The sequence below is a fragment of the Mesoplodon mirus genome, assembly GCF_964341445.2.
Source record: "Mesoplodon mirus genome assembly, chromosome: 15".
Taxonomy (NCBI): domain Eukaryota; kingdom Metazoa; phylum Chordata; class Mammalia; order Artiodactyla; family Ziphiidae; genus Mesoplodon; species Mesoplodon mirus.
This window is the reverse complement of record NC_138991.1, coordinates 62,980,771-62,992,754: the sequence shown is the minus strand read 5'-3', so window position 1 is coordinate 62,992,754 and position 11,984 is coordinate 62,980,771. Positions and strand designations below refer to the sequence as shown.

General features: G+C 47.3%; 1 protein-coding gene across 1 annotated transcript; it reads right to left on the bottom strand.

Moving 5' to 3' along the window:
• Positions 1-665: 665 nt before the first annotated feature.
• On the bottom strand, positions 666-2,796 carry LOC309817452 (uncharacterized protein C16orf90 homolog). The gene is given in 3 exon segments (XM_082645777.1): positions 666-1,051; positions 1,409-1,447; positions 1,449-2,796. Coding segments are annotated over 3 exon segments (495 nt in total). The 5' UTR covers positions 1,709-2,796; the 3' UTR covers positions 666-855.
• Positions 2,797-11,984: the final 9,188 nt, after the last annotated feature.

Below are 11,984 nucleotides of genomic sequence, written 5' to 3'. Positions count from 1 at the left end.
CCCCAAATGTCAACAGGGCTGGGGTTAAGACCTCCTGATACAGAGGAGCCCATGCCTGGGTGCCTGGAGTCTAGCCCAGCTGGGAGAAGGGCTATGCCCATTCTGCCTGGAGGGTCAGGGCAGCCAGGGTTCTCCAGAGAGGGTGAACTCAACCAAGGCCTCAATGAGGGGCGGCGTGGAGTCAGGGCCAATGTCTCTGCCCAGGTTGGGAACTTGCTCTCCTCCCGACACCCTCCCTAAACTTGGCCTAACTTTCTCTGTCCTCTGCCCTCTCCACCCAGAACACCAAGCCCTGCTCTTAGGCCTGCTGAGACCCTGCCCACCCAGGAAGCCTGCCCAGAGTCCCGCCCAGAGGAGGACGGCTCCCTCCTCAACTAAGGGTGGGAGCACCTCGGATTCCCCCAGGATCAACATGGAACTCTGCTCTCAGAACACAGGTGCCGAGGGGCCATTTCTCTGGCTGAATTGGCCTGATGACAGACCCAGGGACAGAAGGTGCAGGCCTTGGCTTTTATTGAGATTAGACCTGTAGGCTCCCTGATCTCTCGGGAGCCCAACTCTCCACTCCGCCCAGCCTCCCAGGTACAAGTGGCCAACTTGAGTTGGAGCAGGCTGCAAGGGTACGCCCAGGCTTCTTTCTGTCCCTCCCGCAGGACCTCCTCCTCCTTCCACCCTCGAGTTTTCCAGAGACTGGCCTAGGCTCTGGTGCTAGGCAGCTGCCCAGGCATCTCGGTGTGGGGATGCTACTGGTGGGGGCTGAGCCCTTCCCCCTGGACCTGTGTCCTCCTCCTCCTCCTGGGTCATCCTTTCCCCTCCTGTCCTGAGCTGGGAGAATCAGCCCTGGCACTTGGATCCCTATGGCCTCTCCAGAGCCCCAGAGTGAGTTCTCTTGCTCAAGGGACATGTGGATTCCTCTGAGGCCCCCCAGGATCTCTTAGGCCTGAGCCCCAAGCCTTCAGGGGGACCGGGCTGGGAGGGGGCACCCTTGGCTGGGTCCATGCTGGAACTGGAAGCTGAGGAAAGCGGGGGGAGAGGAGTCACTTGGAGGGACCTGGGGGAGGCTGCCAGTCCATCCTATGACCCCCGTGAACCTGGCATCCTTCAAAACCGGAGGGGAGGGGGCAGTTCTCCTTAAAACCTGGGAGGGGAAGAGGAAGAGGGAAACATGTTTCAAACTGAAAGGACCCTTCTCTAACGCGAACGCCTCATTTTACAAATGGGGAAACTGAGGCCTGGCCAGCGGGGGAGAGCAGTCCAAGGTCCCTCATCAAATGTAGAGCTGGGACAGGTACCCAGGCGGATTGGGAGTGGAGAGGGGCCACCTGGGTCCATCTGAGTACCCAGCCCAACCCTGCCCGGGGTCTTCCCCTCCTGTCCCCAGCCCTGCATCACCTGGACAGGTGCTCACTTGTATTTCCCAGGCTGTCGAGCTTCCAGAAGGGCTGAGTAGTGACTTACCTGGGCCCAGAGCCCCCTGTGGTAAGTCCAGGGGCCAGACTGTGCCCTCGGGTTGTGGGAGGCAGCCCCCGGCCATGAGCTGGCCCAGCCAATGGCTCTCACACTGGCCGGCAGGCTGCATGTGGCCTGGCAGGTAGAGAGCCAGGCCCTGGAGGTGGTGCAACCAGAAGTTCTTGGGCTTGCTTCCCTGGGCACTGGGACACTGCTGCTGCTGGACCCCCAGCCCCGCCTCGTAGATATTGGGTGGCATGTCAGGGTGACTGGTGTGTCCTCCGGCCCAGCTCACTGCATCTGTGGAGGAGAGAGCAGGAGATTGGTGGCTGTTGGGCCACAGAGGCCGTGAGGGGACAGTGTAGTCACATGCTTATGTGATGGGCTCCACCCCTGGCCTGCAGAGCCTCAGCTTACCTGTCTGTCAAATGGGCTCTGCCCCCCGTCTCCCACCTCCCTCACCCAACAAAACACTCCTTCTCCCTCCCCACCAACAGGGAGGGCTGAGAAGCCTGAGTCTTGGCACCAAGATCTCTTTCAGGACTGCAGGCTCTTTCTGCCACCACTTTTTGCCCCCTACCCTAGAGAGAGCATTCTGGTGCCCAGGGTCACATGGCCTGGACTGGTGGCTTTGGGCCCAGGTCAGGACAGGAGGGCATCTCTCCTCCTGCCACTCCTCCCCGCAGCCTGGCACCTTCTCTTATGCGCAGCTGAGAGAACGCACAGACCAAGGCTTCCTGGAGGGCCAGCCAGGTCGGGGAGGGGCAGCTGGGCCTCCTACGCAGCAGGGCTGTGCTCTCCCCTGCCTAGGGGATGGATCTGCAGGTCTCCCTTGGCAACCAGCTCTGTGATGTCTCAGGGAAGACTCCCAGGTTTCCCAGATCCCTGAGTTTGGGAGAGGATGATGCTCAAGGGCAGGGGCAGGGTGGGAGGAGGACAAGGGAAGGGGGCAGAACCTTAGGGGAGGTCCCTGGTCCCTCTGGCTTGGGACAGGCATGCCAAACAGATTCAGCTCTTGCAGGCTGAGGAGTCACTCCCAGGGGTGACCGCTTGGGGTATCAGTTTCCTCATCCATGGATGGAAAATGAAGGTTTAGGGATGCAGACTTGGTGAGATCTGGGTCAGTGCTTTGAGCATACTGAGAAGGTGGTATTGGATAGGTCCCTTAATTTTTCTGTCCATTTTCCCATAAGTAGATGATAGGGTACTGTGGGATCACACCAAGTGTAAGGAAGGATTTGGAGGAACCGGAACTCTCATATATTGCTGGGGGAATGTAAAATGGTACCACCAATTTGGGGAACAGTTTCTTAAAAAGTTAAACCTTCAATTCTCTCTATTCACAGATGACATGATCTTATACAGAGAAAAAAATTAATTCACACTAAAAAAAACTGAGCTAATAAAACTGTCGGAGCTAATAAGATTCAGCAAAGTCTCAGGATACAAGATCAACACGCAAAATTAACTGTATTTCTATACAGTAGCAAAGAACAAAAAGAATAAGACAGGAATAAAATTAACCATGGAGGTACAAGCCAACACTGAAAACTAGAAAACATTGCTGGGGAAAAAAAAAGAAAAATAAATGGAAAAAGATCCTGTTCATGGTTTGAAGGCTTAATATTGTTAAGACAACAATCCTTCCCAAAGTGATCTGTAGATTCAATACAATTCTTATCAAAATCTCAATGGCCTTGTAGGCAGAAACAGGAAAACTGATCCTAAAATTCATGTGGAATTACAAGGGAGCCCAAAAGCCAAAAACAATCTTAAAAAGTTTGAAGACTCAAGATTTCCGATTTCAAAACTTATTGCATACAATACTACAGTAACTGTAACTGTGGAACTGGTATAAGGCTAGACATCCAGACTAATGGAATAGAATAGAGAGCCCAGAATAATTTCATACATCTCTGGACAATTTATTTTCAACAGATTGCCAAGTCTATTCCATGGGGAAAATAATAGTCTCCTCAACAAATGGTGCTGGGACAACTAGATGTTCAAAAGATACGAATGAAGAATGAAGCTGGACCTCTACCTCACACCATATACAAAAATTAACTCAAAGAAAACTCTTTGAAGAAATCTTCATCACCATGGATTTGGTAATGGATTCTTAGATATGACAACAAAAGCACAAGCAACAAAAGAAAAAATAGGTAAATTGGACTTCATAAAAGTTGAAAACTTTTTGTGTTGCAAAAGACAGTGTCAAGAAGTGAAAAGACAGCCTACAGAATGAGAGAAAACGTTTGCAAATCATATACCTGATTAGAGTGTAGTATCTAGAACACATAAAGAGCTCTTACAAGTCAACAACAAAAAGACAGACAACCCAATTTAAAAATGGGTGAAGAACTTCAATAGGTATTTCCCCAGAGAAGATATACAAAGAGTCAACAAGCAAATGAAAACACGTTCAACGTATTTAGTCATTAGAGAAATGCACATTTAAACCACAGTGAGGCACTTCCCTCATGGCGCAGTGGTTAAGAATCTGCCTGCCAAGGCAGGGGACACAGGTTCGAGCCCTCATCCAGGAGGATCCCACATGCCACGGAGCAACTAGGCCCATGCGCCACAACTACTGAGCCTGCACTCTAGAGCCCGTGAACCACAACTGCTGAGCCCAAGTGCCACAACTACTGAGGGCCACCTGCCTAGAGCCTGTGCTGCGCGACAAAGATAAGCCACCGTAATGAGGGACCCGTGCACTACAACAAAGAGCAGCTCCCACTCACCACAACTAGAGAAAGCCCGCGTGTAGCAACAAAGACCCAATGCAGCCAAAAATAAATAAATATTTTTAAAAATTATAAAAAATAAACCACGGTGAGACACTACTTCTCACACATGAGGCTGGCTATAATTTTAAAAACCAAACAAACAACCCCCTAGAAGATAAGTGTTAATGAGGATGTAGAGAAATTGAAACCTGCCTACACTGCTGGTGGGAATGGAAAATGGTGCAGCCACTATGGAGAACAGCTTGGCAGTTCCTCAACAAGTTAAACATAGAATTACCATATGACCTAGCAATTTCACTCCTAGGTATACCCAAAAGAGTTGAAAACAGGGCTTCCCTGGTGGCGCAGTGGTTGAGAGTCCGCCTGCCAATGCAGGGGACGCGGGTTCGTTCCCCAGTCTGGGAAGATGCCGTGGAGCGGCTAGGCCCATGAGCCATGGCTGCTGAGCCTGCGTGTCCAGAGCCTGTGCTCCGAAACGGGAGAGGCCACAGCAGTGAGAGGCCCGCGTACTGCAAAAAAAAAAAAAAAAAGTTGAAAACAGGTACTTAAATAAATACTTGTACACAAATATTTATAGCAGCATTATTTATAGTAACCAAAGAGTAGAAACAACCCAGAAGGCCATCAGCTAATGGATGGATAAACAATTGTAGTCTGTCCATACAGGGAAATATTATTCAGCTGTAAAAAGAATGAAGTACTGATACACAGGGCAACATGGATGAACCTCAGAAACATAATGCTCAGTGGTAGAAGCCAGATGCAAAATGCCACATATTTTGTGATTCTGTTTATACGAAATATGCAGAATGAATAAATCCAAAGTGACAAAAAACAGGTTAGTGATTACCAGGGGTTGTGGGGAAGGAGAAATGGGGAGAGACTGCTTAGTTGGTGTGACATTTCTTTTTGGGGTGATTAAAATATTTTGGAACTAAATAGAGATGGTGGTTGAACATTTCAAATGTATTTAATGCTACTGAATTGTACACTTATAAGGGCAAATTTTGTTATGTATATTTTATCACAATAAAAATAAGTAAATGACCAGCACCACTTAAAACTATCAAGGTCATCAAAAACAAGGAAAGTTTGAGAAACTGTCAGTCTAGAGAAACCTAAGAAGACATGACTACTAAATGTAATGCTGTGTCCTGAATCAAATCATAGAACAGGAAAAGGACAGTAGGTTAGAAATGAGGAAATCTGGACTTTAGTTAATAATAATGTATCAGTATTGGTTCATCAGACAAATGCACCATACTAATGTAAGATGTTAACAATGGTGGGGGTGAGGGAGAGATGGAATATACAGAAACTCTGTACTATCTTTGAAACTCCTTTGAAAATCTAAAGATGTTCTAAAATCAAAAGTCCATTGAAGGGCTTCCCTGGTGGCACAGTGGTTAAGAATCTGCCTGCCAATGCAGGGGACACGGGTTTGAGCCCTGGTCCGGGAAGATCCCACATGCTGTGGAGCAGCTAAGCCTGTGTGCCACAACTTCTGAGCCTGCGCCCTAGAGCCCGCAAGCCACAACTACTGAAGCCCACGCGCCTACGGCCTGTGCTCCTCAATAAGAGAAGCCACCGCAATGAGAAGCCCGTGCACCGCAACGAAGAGTAGCCCCTACTCGCCGCAACTAGAGAAAACCCGCGTGCCACAACGAAGACCCAACACAGCCAAAAATAAATAAATTTATTTTTAAAAAAAATTATTGAAAAAGAAAAAAGTTAAACATTCACTTGCCTTATGACTCTATGTCATTCATAGGTATTTATTCAAGAAAAAAGAACGCATGTGTCTTTATAAGGATTTCTACATGAATGTTCATACCAGCTTTATTTGTACTAGCCCCAAACTGGAAATGCCCAGGAACAGGTGATGTGTAAATAAACTGTGGTATATCTATACAATGGATATACAACTCAGCAGTAAAAAGGGATGGATTACTGATACAGGCTACAACATGGATGAGTCTCAAAATAATTATGCCAAGGAAAAGATGCCAGACAAAAAGGAGAATATGTTGTGTGATCCCATTTATATAAAACCTGAGAAATACACCTGTGTACAGAAAGCAGAGGAATGGTTGCCTGGGGTAGAGGGAGTGGCAGGAGGTAGACATTACAAAGGGGTGGGACACAGGAAAACAGGTGGCAAATGTCTTCTCTATCTTGATTGTGGGGATGGTTTCTTGTGTGTATACACTTGTCAAAGCTTATTGCACACTTTAAATATGTGCATTTTATCTTATGTTAAAAAGCTGTTAAAAAATGTAAAAACCGAGGGAGGAGGCTCGGTGCTCCCTCCATGTCCTGCCAGCTACAGTGGATGTCAAGTGCTGTCTGCCCATCACAGCCTCCACTGTGTGTGTCAGGCATCACAACCTCCACTGTGACATTGAAGAATCTAAGTCCCCCAGAGGTTGAGTAACTTCCCAGGGTCACAAAGCTGACTGCTTTAGAGACGGCACTGGGTGCCCTGTGCACACCAGTTTGCCCTAACTTACACCAGATCTGGTGGACTTCAGGCAGCCTGTTGTGTCAGCTCTGAACTGGGCATCACAGCCAGCACAGAGCATGGGAGGAGGGCAGGGGACGTGGCCTTTCCTCAAAGACCTTTCCCTTCACTGGGGTGAGGCATTGTACTCCGACTCACTCATTCAGTCTCAGCATGTATGTTCTGAGAGCCTGTGTAGTGCCAGATACTATTGTAGACTTGGGGAGAGAGTTGAGTAGGACAGAGAAGGTATCTGTTTCCACGGCGCATACATGTCCAGATCAGAGACACAGAAGAGAAGCAAGGGAGATGTTTCCAGGTCATACTACGAAGAAAATAAAAGAAGGTGATGTGACAGGGAGGGGCTGGGAAGGGTCTGCTTTGGTGTAGATGGTCCGAGAGGCCTCTTCTCAAAGATCTGAAGAACTTGGGAAGAGCACTCCAGACAGAGAGAACTACTTGTGCAGAGACCAGAAAGCAGGAAGAAGGTGGGCGTGTTCAACAGGAAGCCAGGGAGGGGAGATGGAGGGAAGGGAGGAGAGGAGGCACAGAGCAGGCGCAGCTCAGAGGGCTGAGTTTTCTTTGAACAGCGATTGGAAGCCATTGGATAGTTTTTTTTAAGCTTTTGTGTTTTTAGTCATGCTTAGTGATATACTATTTTATTTTATTCTATTCTATTTGCCATGCCACGCGTCTTGTGAGATCTTAGTTCCCCGACTAGGGATCGAACCCGGGCCCCAGGTTCGACAGGGCAGTGAAAGCGCCCAGTCCTAACCACTGGACCCCCAGGGAATTCCCGAGAGGTACAATTTTAGATGTGGTAAAATTCACCCTTTTTAGTGCACAGATCTATGAATTTTGACAAACAGCTATTGTCATGTAATTACTACCACAATCAAGATATAGAACCGTTTCATCACCCCCAAAATTATTTTGCACCCAACTCTTCCTGGCAATCACTGATTTATGTCTCTATATTTCCATCTCATTCAGATTGTCACATAAATGGAATCGTACAGTACGAAGCCTTTTTTAAAAATAAATTTATTTTATTATTTTTGGCTGTGTTGGGTCTTCGTTGCTGCGTGCGGGCTTTCTCTAGTTGCGGCGAGCTGGGGCTACTCTTTGTCGCGGTGCGCGGGCTTCTCATTGCGGTGGCTTCTCTTCTTGCGGAGCATGGGCTCTAGAGCGCAGGCTCAGTAGCTGTGGCGCACGGGCTTAAGTGCTCCGCGGCATGTGGGATCTTCCCGGACCAGGGCTAGAACCCATGTCCTCTGCATTGGCAGGCGGATTCTTAACCAGTGCACCACCAGGCAAGCCCTTTTTAAATATCTTTATTGGAGTATAATTGCTTTACAATGTTGTGTTGGTTTCTGCTGTACAACAAAGTGAATGTATACATATATCCCCATATCCCCTCCCTCTTGAGCCTCCCTCCCACCCTCCCTATCCCACTCCTCTAGGTCGTCAAAAAGCATCGAGCTCATCTCGCTGTGGCATGCAGCAGCTTCCCACTAGCCATCCGTTTTACATCTGGTAGTGTATATATGTCAGTGCTACTCTCTCACTTTGCCCTAGCTTCCCCTTCTCCCACTGTGTCCTCAAGTCCTTGTACGAAGCCTTTTGAGTCTGGCTTCTTCCAGTTAGCATAAGACATTGGAGATTCATCATTGTCCGTGTGTATTTTAGCTCTTTGCTTTTTTAAAATTGCTGAGTGGTAATCCATTGTGTGAATGTACCACAATGTGTTTATCCATTCCTAACTTGAGGGGCACTTGAGTGGTTTCCAGTTTGGGGCAATTTTAAAGCTGCTCTCAACATTTATGTATAAGTTTTGTGTGAACATAAGTTTTTATTTCTCTTGGGCAAATACCTGGGAGAGAGACTGCTGAGCTGTACGTTGTGTATGTTTAACTTTATTAAGAAACTACCAACTGTTTTTCCAAAGTGGATGTACAGTTTCATATTTTCACCAATAGTGTATGAAAGCCCAAGTTGCTCCACATCCTTTCAAGTCCTTGGCACTGTCAGGGTTTTTGTGGGTTTTTGTTGTTTTAGCTATTCTAATAATTGTGTAGTGATATCTTGTGGTTTAATATGCATTTCTCTAATGACTAATAATCTTGAGCATCTTTTCCTTTGCTTACTATATGTAATGAAATAAAATTCATATTTTAAGGCAAGACAAGAAGATTTAAACATAAATTTTTTTCTGCCCATTTGGGCCTCCTCTCTCCCCTGTAGTGTGCAGTGTGTATCTGCATTATGCATTAACCAGACCTCCCCAACAGCAGAAATATATGCTCAACCATAAAGCTCAATTTTTCTTCTTCTGATGCCAGTTATATAACTCCTTAGAAGATAACATTCCTTTCTCAATCTCGTAAGGGGTCATGATGTAGATATCTTTGGTGAACTTTGTGTGCAATGCCAATATAACATTTCCCTTAAAGATAGCGATTGGTGCAGAACACACTGGGTCAGATGATCTGGGGAGATACTGGGCCACACCTAATGGAAGTTCTTAGCTTAAATACCTACTTAGGACCTTATTAATGTTACTTGTATTCTGTCTATTTTGCAAGATTATAGTTTCTTGTATTACTGAATGTGTGACTGAGCCTCTGATAAAAATGACTAGGCTACTTGAAACAATTGATCAAATATATAGTTCTATAACATTGAAGATTTTTTTCGTTTTTGGGCCACACCGCGTGGCTTGCAGGATCTTAGTTCCCTGACCAGGGACTGAATCCAGGCCCTTGGCAGTGAAAGCGCAGAGTCCCAACCAACGGACATATAGGGAAGTTCCAAGATTGATGATATTAATAGTGTAACTCTAGATACGGGAAGAAGCAGTAAGAGAGAACCATTTTCTGGACCATAAGAGACTAGAAAGACAGGCAAGGTGGTCCAGAGGCTTTTGGCTACGGTTAACAGTCCAGTGATAGCACATTGCGTGGCCTATCAATGAAATCCTTGCTTGACCTGGGTATAAGCATTCCTAGAGCCGTGGGACAAACTGGTCATGAAATGCTTCCCAAACCTTGGTAGAAATTAAGACGGAAAAGGAGGAGATTGTAAAACAAAGAATGTTGCTCACCATCCAGTTCTACAAGAATTGAGTCATTAGTCACTATAGTCACTGATTTACAACACACCCTGAAAGAAATTCAGGGCCAGTATCAGGATGAGGCACTTTGTGCTCTGGGAAAACTGGCAGAACTAGCTCTCAGATATTTTCAGGAGAAAATTTTATGAACTCAGTTTCTTGCATCTTCCCATACTTAGAAAAGCACTACAACCATTAAGTAAGATATCTGCTCCTCGTGAATAACAGTAACCTTCTACCAAGATGTATGCTTGACTGCACCTACCCCTTAGTCAAAATCACTACTTACTAGCCTCCCCCTTTCCTCTTTGGAACATCCTCAGAGCTTTCTGAAAGACTGTCTCCCTGATTATAATCCTCAGGCTGGCCCAAATAAACTATGCATTTCTTAGATTGACTATTGATTAATTTTTTTGTTGACATTTGCCATATCTTCCCTTGTGAAGTATCTGTTTTAAGTTTTTTGTCTACTTTCTTGTCTTTAATTTTTTTTAAACAATTTTTGACTGGGCCATGTGGCATGCAGGATCTTAGTTCCTGGACCAGGGATGGAACCCATACCACCTGCAGTGGAAGCTTGGAGTCTTAACCACTGGACCACCAGGGAAGTTCCTTTCTCTACTTTCTAATTGCATGGTTTTCTTTACTGAGTTTTGAGAGTTTGTTATGTATTTTGGATAGAAGGCTTTTTATCAGTTGTGTTTTGTGAATTTATTTTTCTAGACTCTGGATTATCTTTTCATGTTCTTACTGTCTTGAAGAGCAGTTTTAAATTTTGATGAGGTGCAATTTATCAAAAAACATTTTTTTAGAGGATGACACTTTGGGTATATCTAAGAACTCTTGTTTAACCCAGTCACAAAGTTTTCCCCATAAGTTTTCTTCTGGAAAAATTATATTCGGTTGGAAAAAAAGTTCATTCCGGTTTTTATGTGCGATATTAACGAACTTTTTGGCCAACCCAATAGTTTTTTGTTTTTTTTTTCCTGCGGTACGCGGGCCTCTCACCGTTGTGACCTCTCCCGCTGCGGAGCACAGGCTCCGGACGCGCAGGCTCAGCGGCCATGGCTCACGGGCCCAGCCGCTGCGCGGCATGTGGGATCTTCCCGAACCGGGGCACGAACCCGCGTCCCCTGCATCTGCAGACGGACTCGCAACCACTGCGCCACCAGGGAAGCCCAAACCCAATCGTTTTTTAGGTTTTACTCTTAGGCAAGGGTGGAGGTTCATTTACTTGCATTTCCAACTGTTCCAAAACCATTTGCTGAAAGATTATTCTTTCTCCACTAGGGCTTTACCATCTTTGTTCTAATGACCATGTATATGTGGATCTATTTCAGGACTCTCTTTGAGGTCCCGTGCCTTTATGTGTCTGTTACTTCGGCAAAACCAATGCAGGGGCGGAGGGCGTCCCACGGGTTGGTAGTCTCTGGTCTTCGCCTACCCTTCTGGGCTCAGCTCACTTCACCTCCCCAGCCCTTGCTGTCGCCTATCCCCAACCGTGGCAGCCCAGTAGAGAGGACTCCCAAGTTAGATCACAGCTTATCTGGCCACATGTTGGGCGCGGTCCTCACCCCGGAGCCGCCCCCGTTGTTCCACCGGGAACAACTACAGCTCCAGCTGCCAGAGTTCACGGTTGCCAGGACAACCGCCGGCGCGCGAAGACCCGGGCTAGTTTCCGGCCTGTTGTGAAGAGCTAGACGGCTGCGCACGCGCAGATGGCTGTCGGGCCTGCTCTCGCCGTCCCGCGGTCAGCCCCTGCCTGCGACTCGCAGTCTGTGGCCTCAACTGCTTCACACTGCAGGCGCTTCTTGCGGGTTTCGGACGCGGGCGCGGCCAGCCATTTTACACATGCCAGAGAGAAGTGTGCTGGGCACAGGACCCAGGCTGGAGACCCGGCTTCGTGATATTATGTACATTCTTTCTAGAGGAGTTTAGGAGGAAATGAGAAGTAGTACGTAGGGTGCCTCGCACAGCGTCCGGCACTTAGTAGGTCCTTAGAACGTGTCAGCCAGTGCCAAATGTCTGCAAACCGTGTAAAGTGGGCACTGTCGCCAGGCGGGGCGGGACCCCACGCCCCCTCCCTCAGCGTCGCGGGACGCCCCCTGCCGGCTGCTCTTTCTCTGGTGCGCATGGAGCATGCGCACACAGAACGGCCATTTCGCCTCCA